General features: G+C 47.6%; 1 protein-coding gene across 1 annotated transcript in view; it reads right to left on the bottom strand.

The window, feature by feature from the left end:
• FLT1 (fms related tyrosine kinase 1) overlaps window positions 1–8109 on the bottom strand; it is a 207481-nt gene extending 199372 nt beyond the window's left edge. The window contains exon 1 of the mRNA XM_018056600.1: window positions 7746–8109. Coding sequence (XP_017912089.1) covers window positions 7746–7809 — 64 coding nt within the window. The 5' untranslated portion in view covers window positions 7810–8109. The remainder of the gene's footprint in view (window positions 1–7745) is intronic.

The following is a 16121-nucleotide window of genomic DNA, read 5'->3' on the forward strand; positions in this document are numbered from 1 at the left end:
AGGCTCATTAATACCATTGTTCTAGATTCCACAATCACATGTTAACATCGCCTATATTCAGTTGCAGTGAGGCAGATGAACCTACAACCTGTTATAGAGAGTCAAGTTGATCAGAAAAGACAGACTTTCAGAGCATGGTCTCTGCCTCAGGCCTCAGCACCACCAGGGATCTAGTTAGAAGTGCAGATACTGGGCCCCACCCAGGCCTACTGAATCAGGGCCCAGCACTGCCCTTCAAGCTCTCCAGGTGACTTGAATCATGATAGTACGATGCCCTTAACCTTGCCACCCACTGGAATCACCTGGGAGCTTTGACATGACTGATGCCTGGGTCCCACTCAAAAACTCGTGATCGATCGGCTTGGTGAGAAGTGCAGCCACGACGAGAGGATTCTAAAAATAAAGCTCCTCATATGATTCTAATGTTGAGTCAAGGCTGGGGACCCTAGAGAAAAGGGTTTCACGAAACTCTGCTGGAAGCCTAATCACTGATCAACGCCTGCCAAAGGAGGCCGTGAGCTCAAGGGGTTTCATATCTGCATATAATGGAAGCCAAGGCTTTTCATTTGTACAAGGTTCACTTCAGGCCTCTTTTTCACCAAAGACCCTGATCACTGTTAAACTTTGCTTGTGTTGACCATATGGGTGGGTCTGTGGTTTGAAAGGAAACACATTCACACTCGTTAAATAGAAGGACAGACAGCCTGGCTAAGAAAAGGACCTGTAAGCAGCGGTGGTAACCTGTGAAAAGCCAAAAGTGTTTGCCAAGATCTGCAATAATGAGGCGAGGAAGAAGGCAAGTGTCTGGCATTTCAAGCCAGTAGGACGCACACAGGTTTATTATCATCTGCAGGACCGGACGATGGGCCGGTGACGTGCTCTTGACAACGGCTTACAGAGAGCGGATGCCCACCGTCCCACCTTTTTACACCAAGCGACTTTGTTTCAGAAGCAAAGGCCTTGTAAAACTTTTATTTGTGGTCAAAAGCTATCTATTTAATGGCAGGCCCTTGGTCACACAGGTCAAGGTCATCACTAAGATGGTGAAGAAGAGTGAGACTCTGACATCAGAGCTAAGAATCCTTTGCTAAAATCAGTATTTCTCCATTTCTAATGTGCAAAACCACATCTGGGAACCTTATTAATATGCAGGCTCTGATTCACTAGGTTCCTAGGGGATGCTGGGCCATGGACCACACTCTAAGAAGCATGTTGTGGGCATGTGCAGAGGATGGAGGTGGGAATGGTAGCTGGGGAAGGGAGGCACCAGCTTGAGGCTGGATCAGGGCATTCCAGATTTTTTCAGAACACGTTTCACCCCTAGCAGGCTGATCCTGCCAGGAACCCAATGTGCGTCAATGGTTGAGGAGGACCTATTCTAAGGAAAGAGGAAGCTAGGCGACTAGCATCGAGGCTCCTTTAAAACAGAGGCTTGATTCTGAGTGTGTCTTTGTCATTCAGATCTGCAACAGGGCGCAGCACCCAGTGACTCAGGTTTGAGTCTATCCAAGAACAAGTAAGTTAAAGCAATAAATAGTTGTGGCTTATAGTACAGTAAAAATGGTACAGAGCACTGTGGGGTAAAGACAAAGGAGGGCCTGGCCTCTCACTCATAGAGGCTGGGACAGAAGGGCTGCACGGGCGCCCCCCACCCAGCCTTGCTGGCCCAGAGGCCTCAGGGAAGCATTGTGACCAAACCGGACACAGGCATCTCAGAGTTGAACAACCCAACTCATTACCCAGATCTTAGCTACTCACAACAGAAGACAAATACTGTCTGTTGAGAGATAGCTTCTTCAAGGAATCCACTGTTAACTGAGCTCCACGAACAGGCAGGGGTACTGATGACCCGGAATAAATTCATAGCTGGCCAGAGAGATCTCTTCCTTGAAATGATAGTGTGGCTACATTCCTTTATTCCAACATTTACTAAGTGCATCCATGCCAGGCACGAAACTAGGCACCAGGGATCTAAGGAGAGCCAGGACACGGGTTCTCCACTCCAAAGAGCGAGGGCAGACACACGAACAGAATACTAACCATGCAAGATGAGAACAGGAGGAGGGGCTGACGCAGGGGCTATAAGAAGAGACTACACACACCAGAAGAAAGCAGATCTTCAGTCTGGGGCTACAAGAAGGAGCTCGCTGGGCCAGGAATTTCTCAGCTGACTTTTGAAGGCAGGGGAAGAAAAGGTGCAGAGAGAGAAAAAAGGGTCTTGCAGGCAAACAGCACAAGACGTGGAAAGCCCATCTAAAGAACGATGGGTTAGTTCTTTGATAAGGGTAGTTTGTGTGGCTGGGGCACGGGGTGTGTGGAGGGGGAAGTGGTAAGAGATGAAGCCAGTGCCATGGCCACAATTATTCGAGCCGCAGCAGTTCAGAGGGAGGATTCCAACTGCTCGCAAGAAACATGAGTCTTCTCACCAAATCTTTCAGTCTACTATAAGCAGCCATCATGTTGATATTCTTAATTAAACTCCTTAGGGACTTTAAAGTTTTTTCATATTAAAAAAAGATGCCAGCTTGGTTTAATAAATTACAGCATAGCCATAACAAACCCTACACAGTCATTAAAACTACTATTGTAAAGTATTAATGGTGATGTGCAAAAATATGAACAATGTTTTAAATTTAAAAGGGAATTTAAATAGATTTTTTTGCCCACTTGGGAGCATATAAACACACATCTACCACTATAATATGTTCATATGATCCTAATTTTATGTGAGTAAAAATATGTATTCATGTATTGATGATAGGAAAGAAGACTTGAATATATTTGATAAAATGAGGAAAAAATAAGGTTTTTTAAAAAGATGCCAATGTTTAAAAAGAAATCAGCACACACATATTTGAACATCTCTACTTTGTTTGGGGTAGAGGAAATACAAAAATGAAGAAATGTTATCTGTCAGTTGAATACCAGGTTCTATTCCTGGGTATGCCACCAGCCAGCTGTTGACCTTGAAAAAAAAAAAACCATTAAACTGCTCATCTCTGAAAGGAGTCTATGGACCCGTGAGATTCCACCGAGCACTCACAGTGCATGCATTTGTGAAGTGAGAGCAGATCTCTCAAGGAGCTCAGAATCAAGGAAAGGAGCAATAATCAGACATGGCTCTCCAGCAGCCAGCTTTACCAAGACTGATGGGAAATCCCCAGGAATTCTTGACATCCCCCCCACATCCGCCCAGCAGCAATGCAGGAAATCTAGTCCACTATCTTCAGCAGACTCAATGGGACCATTTCCTTAATGAAACCCCCCTGCAGTCCCAGATACTAAGCCAGAGGCTTTCCTTTCAAGCCCTCCCTCCATCACCCCATTCCTCCCATTTCCTTCCCCTCCCTCAATCTGGTATAAAAATCCAGTCCCTTCATCAGCAGCATGCAATTTCCAAGGCACCCAAGTGTGTGAGGAATCAACAATGAACCTGGAAAGCATCTGGCAGATCTTGTCATTCCTCGCAAGCTGCCCCAGAAGACTGAGGCCAACAGAACAGAACGGACTGTCCCACAAGGTCCTTTAAACCAAACCCAACAGATGTTTTTAACCATTCCTGATGATGCATTTTTACTTAACAAAAATTAAGCCTGGTGTTATTTCAAATGTTCTTCCTCCCCTAGCCACAATGAAAAATCATGATATTTACCTGATATCCAACTCCTGACTATGCAATTGAACCAAGACCCAGACTAATGCCAGCCAGCTCTGAATTTAACACCCAGGTGCCAAGAGAGTTTCCTTCACTCTGTTCTCACACTTACTTGCATGTACATCTCAATTTAAAGCACTACAGAAGCTACTTACACTGTTATTTCTTCTTGATGTGCAGAATTCCCAAGCCAGAGTAAACATCGGTTAAAACTTTGTGATCAACTGGGTAACCTTCCTCAAGGACACCATTTGTTTTTTGGTTGATATAAAACTGTTTTGGGGGCAATATATCATTTTGAATTTCTATACTGTATACATTCAAAGGAGATTAAAAACCAAGCAATTCTTTGGTCTGTTCTAAAAAGTCATGTAAAATAGGTTCACACTTAAATAAGAGGTTTGAGCATCCTTGTTGAAATCAGAAACTCTTTTTAAGTTATTTGGGGAGCAAATAGGATTAATTAAAAAGCCAAGAAATATATATGGGTTTTTAAATGACTGGTCTCCTTAGAAGAGATCATGGAACTAGAGTTATGCATCAGACTCTATTTCATAAAGATTCTGTTAGTGGGGGGGGGAAACCCCAAACCCAAGATCATGATCAGTACTGGCCTGGGCATCCTCTAACAGCTCAGTTCTTTGAAACCTGATAAAGAGAAAGCTAATCGGCCAGAATCAGGTGTGTTTCACTAGTGACTAAGCAAATCCAACATGATTACTAATAGCAGGGTAAAGTCCGCTCATCCTTTCAGCCCCAGCTCTAGCATCGTGGGGTTTAAGGGAGGGAGAAAAAAGAGACACTGTTCGGTATATTTCCTGGAATCATTCATTGATTTTTGAGAGTTGGCAAAGTTTCCCTAGAAGTAACCACTTAACATTTGAATTTTACATAGGAAAACACAAAACTGACTTATTGCTAATGTCGACTTACAAAATGCACAACATGCAAGTTGCCAGTTTAAGTTTTATTTGGGACAAAATGAGGACTGCAGCCCGGGAGACAGCTCTGAGAAACTGTTCCCAAGAAGCAGGGCGGAAAGTCAGTGTATATGAACTTTTGGTGACAGGGGAGTACATGAAACCAGCCACATATTCTTCCAGAAGGTTTCTACTAGTCTCATGAAGCTGTTGCTGGTCACGAGGAACAGTCATCAGCATGAAGGATTTTAGTAATTGTCGAGATATGGGGAGATACAAGAATTGGGCTCATAAAATCAGCTCCTGAGAATATCTAACTATCTGAAGACCTGTCCTGCCAGTCTTTCCCCCAGCACAGGGTGCCTCACTCATGCTCTCCACCCTGAACTCCTTCAGGGGGTGTTGAAGGTCAGCAGCTGCATTAGCACATGATTTAATTCTTGTGGAGGTAGATGGTGAGCACCCAGGGCAAGTGCCAATTTGTACTTGACACTCACTGGAAAAGCAACTGGATAGCCTATCACAGAATTTAACAGGGAAAGAAAAAACTTAAAATAGTAAATAAACAAGGTCAAAGTATTCAGGAACTAGAGTAGGCGACCACCTACAATTTATCTGCAATGTGATCCATCATTTGGAACACCAAAGGTGCTATGTAATTAACATTCCAAACGTGCAATTCTGGGAAAACAAAACCAAGAAAGTGTGGCTTCATAAACTTTGGTGAAAACAAGAAAAATTGCTATGCAAATTAGCTGGCTTTTGAAACGTTACATTCATTTTGGAAATGAGAATTTTTGTCATGTACGTTTTGATTTTATATCATTAGCTCTCCTCAGGAAATTTGCAAGTGAGGCATTTCCAATTAGTTGTAGCAAGTTGTACATGTTAGCTGCTCAAAAACCAAGAAAAATGAGGAGTTGACCAAAAGGGTCTGTGGCTTTTGCAAAGGTGTGGTGTCTTAAAATATGAAAATGAGATTTTGAGCTGGAGAAATGAAGACTAGTATCCTTTTTAGAGGAAGAGTTTGCAATAAAGAGGACCTGGAAGTATATGAATTATTGATGTGTTTTTATTTCCCAGGATATTTGGAAGAAGGTAAATACATTTTTTTCCAGGGGAAGGCCGTTATCTCCTGTATTAAAGAACCTCTGATTATTTTATATCTCAGTGCACACCTACACACTATTAATTACTCATAAAATTACATAGCACCCAAGAGTGAGCAGAGCTGGCACTTGAAAAATCCACAGGACAGAAACTTGGCCCCTATCTGGACACCGTTCTCTAGAGAGGAGCCCTTTCAGTCAGTCTGAAAGCCCTGAAGAAGTTTAGAAAGCAGGTAGCTGATTGTTTTACAGGGAGACAGCTGTGCACCCTTGGGAGAAGCCTGTGTGGTTTGCAAAGTCCCCATTAGCACTTACAAACCCCAGCAGCTGACAGAACTTTTCCTGTACACCTAGGTGAAGACATTCTCACCATGCCAACGTTTTTCTCCTGCTTTCTCCCTATAACACATATGTATAAAAATGTTTTTTAAAAATTCACAAAAGAGTTCCAAGATTTCTGCCTCATTTAAGTAAAATCGAAGAGGAATCATAAGAGAATCTCACTAGCGGTTAGGAAAAGCTTCCACAGATCTAAGCTGCTTTTAACCACAGACAGAGCTATCCTTTGCTAGTTTTTGAAACAAAATAAATCTGTGAAGCAGAAAATCCAATAAAGCATATACATTTTCCTCCATGTTTTTGATTCACAGTAATTTACCTAGATTTACTTTTACATTATAGACAGATGGACTTCATGTAATTAAAACGCTCCAAGCAATTATATTTCAAAATACCATGACTTTGCAAACCCCCAAATGTATTTTTGAAGTAAAAAAGCAGTACTCCACTTAATATAGTTGTTTTAGCAACACTTCCAGTTTAAAGCGCGTTCTCTCCAATTACAAATCCGTTTTGCCTCTCGGTTTAACAGTTTCATCCATCTAACTGGAAGTAGTACTTGTTATTTAGAAACTGAAGGATTACCAGTCTTCCCACTGACAAAGAATATTTAACTGTTACTACCTTTTGAGTTTAACAAACATTAAAAAATATATATGCCAGCCCTCTGGCTTTCCTTCTCAAGAATCTTTGCAATAACATTTCATGTTACTGCATTTTAGTTCATATTATACCTTTGCCCCAGGACGCTTAAAAGCCAGGCGCTCCAAAACCTGGCTCCCTGCGCCCACCGAGGCTGAACCAGGGGTCTTGGCCACTGAGCCGAAACGGCGAGTTCGAGCCCCTAAATGCCCTAGAGTTTTGGCGCCCCAGTGGGGGCTCCCTCCACATTAACCCGGGGGCAACCTTCCGGTCCCGCAGCCAGTTTCCCCAACACCCGGCAAAGGCGCGGACCTCACCGATTCCTCAAATCGCATCTTTTGTTCTAAATCGTTTCCTTTCGGAACTTAAAAAACTAGACTTGCAATTCTGAAACTTAACGGGATTTGGGTCCTCGACTGCCCTCGGCACGGTCACTCAGGTCGGGGACCCTGGCCGAGTCTCCACTCCGGTGGCTTCGCGCAGCGCGCTCAGGAGCCGCGAACCACGAGCGGCGGCGAGGAGTCGACGCCGGGGAACGTTCCCCGGGACGCGCGGGCTCGGGAGCCCTGAGTGGCTCGAAGGGTTCCAGTTGTCGCCATCTCCTGGGATCTGTGTGCTCCCGCCGGGCACGCGATCCCCTCCCCAAGGGCTCACCTCCTTCCTTCGGGAGGTGCTACGTCGCCGTCAGTGTCCAACATAGCCTAGCCCCCGGGAAGCCTCGCGGGCATCCTCGGAGCCGCTGTCCCGGGGGGGCCCCCGCGGACCCGGCCAGAACCTCTGGGAACAGGCTCTGGATGTCTGGCAGGTCCGAGCTCGCGGCACTCCCTGAGCCCAGAACAGGGGTGGGGGTCAGTTGGCTTGCGGGAGGTCTCCAGGCGCCCAGGGGCCGCCTCAACGCGGAGCCACGGGCGGCGATGCTCGCGGACTCCAGATAGCGGCTCTCCAGGGGCGCCCACCCCGACGGCCCGCCGGAGGAGAAAGAACGTCACGGCCCCAGGCGGCTAAACCGCAAATAGTGTCCCGATCCCCTCGGAGCCCTGTTCCCCTCCCCCCGGGGGGCGGCTCCAGGCCGCGCCTCACCTGTGACCAGCAGACCGCCAAGCAGCGCGCACAGCAGGACCCCGGTGTCCCAGCAGCTGACCATGGTGAGCGCGACGCGGCCTGCTCGCCCGGTGCCCGCGCTCCTCGCTGGCGCCCACCGCAGCCGGTTCCTTCTCGCTCCGCCGCCGCCGCCGGCCCTGCTCCCCGGGCGCCCCTCTCCGCAGCCCCAGCGAGAGACAGCCACTTCCCCCGGTAATCCTCGGAGCCCGGCGTTCTCTGGCCGTTGCGTTCCAGCCCCGGAGCCCGTTCCGAGCCGCCGCCGCCGCCGCCGCCTGGGAGGAGCCAGGAGGAGTGTCGCTCCGGCGCGCTCCGAGCCTCCACCGGACCTCGATGAAGAGGAGCCGAGGGCGGGGGCGATTTTTAACCTTTCCCCGGCCCACTTCCTACCCCGGCACCTCCTTCCAGTGACGTCAAGGGGTCCCCCACCCCTCATCCGCCTCCCCACCTACCCTCTTCCTCCGGGACCTGACTCCCTACGGCTCGGGAGTGGGCGGGGGCCGCGGCGGGCGGGGGCGGGAGCGCGCGTGGGGTGGCGCGGGCGGCGGCGCCCCCGGGGCACCGACCTGCAGGTTCAGGGTCCTGGCTCCGAGCTCCTGCCCTCTCCCCACCTCCTCCCCTTCGCTCTCAGGAAATCCTTGCTGTCTCCCTCCGCCCGGCTTACTCAGCCCTGGGGGCCGCCCGAAGCTGGGAAGGGGACGGGGCTGGCCCTCCACTGCCCGGCCCCGGGGGCGGAAAGTCCGACCCTGGGAAGCGAGCCGCGCCTCCGAGACGGTGTCCTTGGCACGGAGGGGCGAGGCGCAGGCCGGCTCCCTCCCGGTTTCCATGCTCTTCCCGCGCCGTCCCGCCGCCCGCCCCCTCCCCCTCGACTCCCCCGACTGTCCCCAGACGGCTAGGACGGCGCCGGACACCCTGGGCACAGGGGTCCGCGCCAGGAGCGCCCTCGGGACTCGACACTTGGCTGGCACCTTCGAGATGACCGCGAAGCCGCCGGGGTCCCTGGGGAGCGCGTCTGTGTCTTTTCGGCCTCACAGATGAACCCGCCCAAGTCATTTCCTAAACTCGCCGCTTCTAGAAGCAAAACAAGCAATAACATCACGATACCTTTTGAAAGGCCGAAACGTGAAGCTGCTCCTGCAACATTCAAGGGCCGAGCGCTTGAAGTTGATTAAATGCTCGAAAAGAATCTTTTCTGACGGCAGCTTGCTCCGCAACGCGAGTGATTCCACTGCTCTTCGAACAAAACCCAGTGAAATTAACGTGAGACACTAGATCATTTGCGATGACACTAATTCCACCTCGTTCCCCAATTATGTCTCCATTACCTCATAGGCTGATATCGTCCCAGGCTCCACGGAGCAGCCCAGTCTTGCCCCTGTAAATACCGCTGGTTTGAAAAATACTGCCAGATAGTCACGATAAAAGGAGTGTGAAGGCTCCTAAACCCGGGGCCAGCGACTCTTCCTGAAGGACTGGACGGCCTCCCGCCTGACAAGGTTAGGCAGACCTGGAGTTGCCACACCTGTGGGTGGCAGGGCAAGGAAAGGTCCCCGCCGCGGGCGCTCCACGAGGGAACAGCGCACCGGGCGATGGGAGTCGGAGCCCCACGCGGCTCCGAGGGGAGAAAGACCACTCGGAACCTGGGCGCGCCTATCGGCTTCTCCACTTTTGCTGCTTTTCCAGGGCTCCTTTCTCTCTCCTCCCTAAGCCTGACTCTTTCAAAACCGCAGTATCATTCCGCGAACACTTCGTTAATTACGAATCGCAGGGTTAGAGGCTGATAACTGATCTTTCTTGCGACTGATCCCCCCACCTTCGGTCTCAGTCTGGGACACACCTGCAGAGCCGAGGTGTCCCTCTTGCCTCACTTCAGAGGTGCTTGTCCTTCCCATGCTCTATCCCCAGAAGCGGCTCTGCACAGCCCCCCTTGGAGCCGCGCATCGTGTTAGCGCCAAAAACGCCGAGATGGGAAGATGTCTTCCCAGGGGCTTAGTTCGAGAGGAGATTGATGCGTCAAGAGTATATGACATGACAGTTCGAGGATGCCAGTGCTGGAGGGAGCTTGAGTCCAAGATGGGCACAGAGATGAGGCCGTCTTTCCAAGAGCTCAGGAATGTTTCTTAGGAAAGACACTTAGCTGACTCCGGGGTGGGGTGTGTGTGTTGGTGGTGGCGGCGGGCGGGAGCAGTCCATAGGACAATCTATAAAAGTTTTTTTCAACCCTTCAAATGTTATTTGAGACACAACCCTCCACATGCCTGCTGCCAGAAATGAATCTGCATCGAGTTTATTTGTGAAGCCAGAAGGGCTATTTGATGGACAGCTGAAACAATTTCATAACCTCAGACGTCCATCAGCAATACTAGTATATTGTACATGCTCTGTCGCTCAGTCGTGTTCCCACTCTGCAAATCCATGGACTGTAGCCCGCCAGGCTCTCTGTCCGTGGGATTCTCCAGGCAAGAATACTGGAGTGGGTTGCTGTGCCCTCCTCCAGGGGATCTTCGCCACCGAGGGATGGAATCAGCGTCTCCTCCATCTCCTGCGTTGATTGGCAGGCGGATTCTTAACCACTGAGCCACCTAGGAAGCCCATAAGCCACCTGAAAGTCCTTATAAGCCTGGAATATGGCTCAGCGATTTAAGGTTAAAGAGTCCCAGTGGAATCTAACTTAATTTACACCAAAAATATTCTGCATTGAATGATCTCGCCCAAATTTCCCAACTATCTTTTTGAAAATTGCAGGCTTTTAATTATAGTCAGCAATTTACTTACTATTTCTTATTTTGTTACTTGGATTAGCCTCCTCACAGAGAACTCAAGATGCTACAAGTTGTCACAAGGTTTTGTTCTCATTTCACTCTAGCTCATAAATTTTAGCATTGAGAAAAACAAATAGCTAAGCTAAAATGATGGAAAATAAAGGTATGGCTCACAGCCCTCCCCACTGAAAAGAGATAATACTTTTGAATGAGAATAGGCTGCAGCGCTCTTCCAACTAAATCACTAAGGAAAAGGGTTTTATAGATAATAGTGATGGAAAAGATCAATTTCAATGTGCCTGGTGGGTATAAAAAGCTATTGAAATACACTATCTGCTTGCTTCCTGCTCAGATACAAAAGAACATTTCATCTCCTGCAAAACCAGACACTCTCACTTGTTATCAGCTACAAACATTCTCTTAAGGATTCCTATTCAGAGGCAGACTGTTGGTAAAACCAACAGCTTTAATATTCAAGACTGAACAATGATATGGGAGCATCATGTGAGAGACAGGAGGGGGGACCCAAAGCCTCGTCTTCCTTCAGTGGACCAAGTGTGGAGCCCATCAGCTTCTAGTCACCAAGGCTCAGTCAGGACTTCTTCGTCCCCTCGTAGATTAGGTGGCCTCAGAGCAAAGAAAAACTGTTCCAAGCTACACACTGCGTAGCATACTTATGTGTGGTTGGTTACAGGAAACAAATGACTTTTTAAAACCCTTCTGTGTTATATGGGGAAAAAAAACCCACAGTATCCCCCAGCACATCTCTGCTTCACAGCTCAGCCTCTGAGATCTGAGTAGCACATGCTCACAATCTTCTTTAGGGAAACTGCTGAATTCACCAGGCAGGTGCCCCCATGGTTTCACTTCTCCAATGCTGCCAAGTTCTGATGGATTTCCTTAGGGAACCTCCGCCTACCCACCACTCTTGGCTCCACCTGCTTCACTCCATCCCTGACCACCTGTTCCTCACCTAGGTTGGTGCTGCTGCTGTTTATCTCATTTTGACTGATTCAGGTGTTCAGCTTCTTTTGGAGCCATGTCTCCCAGCTCACTGTACTTTTGTTACTGCAGCCTAAGATCAAAGGAGCCCTTCCTGTCAGCCACTTTGTACCCTGGAGGCTTGCGGGACATGCTCTTGGTTGAAAGACCCAAGGCTTTTTCCTTGGGAGCCGTGTGGTCTCGCTATACTGGGCCAGTCATAGTGTTTGATGACCCATATTGCAGACCCTTTGACACAGTTTTTAAAATGTTCTTGTTTCACTTAGTCTGTCTTTCTGGCCTGTTGAAATCTTTCTTATCTCCAATTCTGCCATTCAGTGCATTTTCTATATGTCCTGCTTCACATTATCCAAAAAATAGGATAAATGTGCCTTCTGTCTCATCATTAAAATAACTGACTAGGGCAGAGTTCAGTGAATGGAGAGAGGGAGGAGTCTGCACAAGTTAAGTAAACCGAAGTATTCTGTGTCATTTTCTCTGAGATGATGGGGTTATGATTTATCCTCCAGCCCTCTCCTCATCTTTGCATTTGTCTAAAATGTTTTATGACTAAGAGTATATTAAAAGTGAAAATCACTTAGTCGTGTCCGACTCTTTGCAACCCCATGGACTATAAAGTCCATGGAATTCTCCAGGCCAGAATACTGGAGTGGGCAGCCTTTCTCTGTGGGCTTCCCAGGTGACACGTGGTAAAGAATCCACTGGCTAATGATGGAGATCCTAGATAGGGTAGATCTTCTGGAGAAGGAAATGGCAATCCACTCCAGTATTCTGGCCTGGAAAATTCAGAGGAGCCTGGCGGGCTTCAGCCCATGGGGTCGCAAAGAGTCAGACATGTCTGAGCACTCATACAGGCGTCTCCAGCTGCATCTTCACCGTGGGAGGCTGCATGTTAGCTTTTACCCATTTACCATGTTATTATTCAGGAATGGACCTTGCAAGAGCTAATAAAACAGGTGAGTTTTATTCAAGGTATTTTAGGAAAGTTAAAAAAATAAAATCTCAGAAGGAGGCAATCAGAGAAGACTGGGGCAGGAGAAAAGGCAAAACAGAAAAAGGACAGATACCTAAAGGAAAAGCAGCTGGCTAAGGAAGCCTGCATAATGGTTATCTATTCAGTAGATTGAACAACTTTTACCAAAGATTAGTTTTATCTCAGTCTATAACTGTCGGCTACTGATTTTTACTTTTTTTTTTTAAATGACATTACTTTTAACATAGGGCTTCCCTGATAGCTCAGTTGCTAAAGAATCCACATGCAATGCAGGAGACCCTGGTTGATTCCTGGGTCGGGAAGATCCACTGGAGAAGGGATAGGTTACCCACTGTACTTTTCTTGGGCTTCCCTGGTGGCTTAGCTGGTACAGAATCCACCTGGAATGCAGGAGACATGGGTTCGATCCCTGGGTTAGGAAGGTTCCCTGGAGAAGGAAAAGGCTGCCCACTCCAGTATTCTGACCTGGAGAATTCCATGGACTTTATAGTCCATGGGGTTGCAAAGAGTCGGACACAACTAAGTGATTTTCACTTTTAATATACTCTTAGTTATAAAACATTTTAGACAAATGCAAAGATGAGGAGAGGGCTGCAAAGATGAGGAGAGGGCTGGAGGATGAATCATAACCCCATCATCTCAGCAAACCTACTGTGATGTCTTTGGTATATTTCATGTTAATCTTTTCTCAGAGAGTGCATTTTTCTGTGTTTCTGTAGAGCCTTCATAATTATTATATTTAATAGTTATGAAATACTATCCTACCGCTGGACATTTCACTTTCACCATTATAAATAATTCCAAAATGAATTTAATTTGACACTGGAATGTTTTTTAGTCAGTTAGGCACATACAGACACTCAGTATCCATTCCTCTCCTCCCTACGAGCCGCTTTCATATATAAACACACACTCACACACACACACACACGTTAATATTCTCGCCTCACTTGAGACTTGGACCAGCTTAGTCCAACAGTGACCTGGCAACTGATTAGAAGGAAAAGTTTTGTGTTGTGGTGCATAATCCAGAAAATGTATTTTCTCATTCAGTATTGAGAAAAAAAATTTTTTTTTTGTTTTGCACCCATACACAATCCCAGGCCAGTCTTGTTGAAAACAGTAGCATAGAAGATTTAACGATTACCCTCAAAGGCCTTACAGTTTGAGACAGCCAGATTTCATGAAACATTAGGAAACAATTTACTGCAATTAAAACAATTCTATGGCAAGAACAAGATACAGTTGTGAGCACAAAAGGAATTACTGATCACTGGACTGGGAAACGGTTTTGATGGTAGTATCAGATTTGTGTTGGCAGAGATAGGAAGGCGTCCTGACAAGGAGCAAAGGGAAGAAACCCAACTCCGATGGGGGGACTGTGTGGGGCAGGGGTGGCCAGTGGGGGGAGAGGACCAGGGAACAGGGAGACAAGCTCCAGCAGGTAAGGCTGAGGGACCTGGACCACCTGGTGTGTGTGCTCGGTTGTATAGGTAAATTTAAATGTATTCCATCCTGCCAGTCCTAGGAAGGGATGGTTTAGGATTGTTAGACTAGCATACAGGGGATTAAAGGGAAATAAGACTGAAATGAACAGAATAGACTGTTAAATAAACCTATGAAGAAACAACCTATTAAGAGGCAATAGTTCCCTGAATCACACAGCAAATTCCCACTGGCTGTCTATTTGACATATGGCAGTATGTATGATTCCATGTTACTCTCTCAATTTGTCCCCCCGTCTTCTTCCCCCTCTGTGTCCACAGATCTGTTCTCTATGTCTGTGTCTTCATTGCTGCCCTGCAAGTGGGTTCATCGGTACCATCTTTCAAGCTGGGGCTCTGTGACAACCTAGAGGGGTGGGAGTGGGTAGGAGGTGGGAGGGAGATTCAAGAGAGAGAGGCCATATGTATACTTATGACTGATACGTACTGGAATATGGCAGAAACCAATACAATATTGTAAAGCAATTATCCTTCAATTTAAAATAAATTTTAAAAAGAAATGATAGGATAGAACCGTAACAGTTACGGGAAGGACAAACCAAGAGGACAGGTGGCTCTGGTTAGTAGATCAGAGACGGGATGGAGAGAGAAATTAACACCGAGGTCGAGGAGAGGAGGACAGAGGAGCCCAAGAGAACCCCAAGTTTCCAAGGAGGACTCCAAGATCTCTGAACATTGCCAGGAAGGGGAAGCTGTTGCAATAGGGGTTGGGGTGGGGGTGGGAAATGCAGGGATAGACTTGTTAGTTTCAGCCAGGTTGAGGTGAGTGGGCATTTGAAAGCAGCCTACTTTATTTTCCTGCCTGAGCCAAGCTAGGGTTTAAAGTGACCCAGTGGCTCAGGTCCAGACATTTTAAGGAAGTAGAAATTCATCATCCGATTGCTGTATCCTAATGCTGGACCACAATATTATTTACTCAGAAGGTCTGAGTTTTATGCAATGGCCAGGCTGTAACTAGGAAGTTTACTAAAAGCCATGAGTTGGATTCCCACGTCTGGGTGAGCAGCAGAGCTCTCCTCCTTCAGCCCTTCCGTCTTCCAAAGTTCCCCTTCCCTAGACACAGCCTCTGGGCAGGTCTGCTGGCCGCTTCCTTGGAAGACCATCCCTTTCCTTCCTGCATCTCTTCCAGACTCCTCCCAGATGTACTTCTCATGCGTGTCAGCAGCAGCAGAAGTCAAGGAGTCACTCTCTACCCTGGTCTGTGGGCCCATCTGAACCAGAAGTCAGCCAGAAGGCAGGAGCGTGGCCCTGGAACTTCCGAAGATGCAACGTCTGGCAAACCTGGCATCAGATGCAAAATGAAACAGGCTTTCTTGGCAAGCATCCTAGGCAATTTAGGAACAGAAAGATGATACTGTAAGACAATCGGCCGATTTTTTTCTAGAATGTGTGAGAAAGCTACAAAGGTTAGAAAAAGAAGGATTCCAGAAGACTGAAGAAGATAAAACACGGAATCATAAAATTTTAAAGTACAAATGAACCTCAGAGAAGATCACGTCCACACGCTTGATCTTTCTTTAAGGAGACAGTCAGAGAGGTGATGAGCTTTGCCTGCAGGGAAACTGAATCTGCAGGACCTCCTTGGGCTTATGGATTAGACTCCACCCCACCCCCGGTCCCCAGCCCTTCTGGTCTCTTAATACCAAGTCTATTAGATGGAAGGTGAGTGCTGGTCCCTAAAGTCCCACTGCTCCATCCCCTGGATGAGCATGGGATGATCGGATGAATCAGCTGATGCTAGGGAGGACCTGCCTGCAGGTCAGCTCAGATCTGTCAGCTCAATGTCACCACCTTTGGGCAGATGGTCACCTGCACTCAGAAAGCAATCTAAAACAGAGAGCCCAGCACTTCTGCTAGTCTAGGGCAATGGGCAGCTCCTGGGGCAAGCCTGCCAGGGGTGCTCTGCCTCTGGCTAGGTACATGACCTTGAGCAAAGCCACTTAACCTCCTTGTGCCCCAGTCCCTTATCCTGGGATGTCAGCAGGGCTGGTGATATAATGGGGTTGTCATGAAGACTGAAAGAGAAATCCTTTTAAGCACTTATAATAGTGCCTGGACCAAAATAAACACTAAGTGCTAGCTCTTATGACCATGA

Source organism: Capra hircus, chromosome 12 (assembly GCF_001704415.2).
Source record: "Capra hircus breed San Clemente chromosome 12, ASM170441v1, whole genome shotgun sequence".
NCBI lineage: Eukaryota > Metazoa > Chordata > Mammalia > Artiodactyla > Bovidae > Capra > Capra hircus.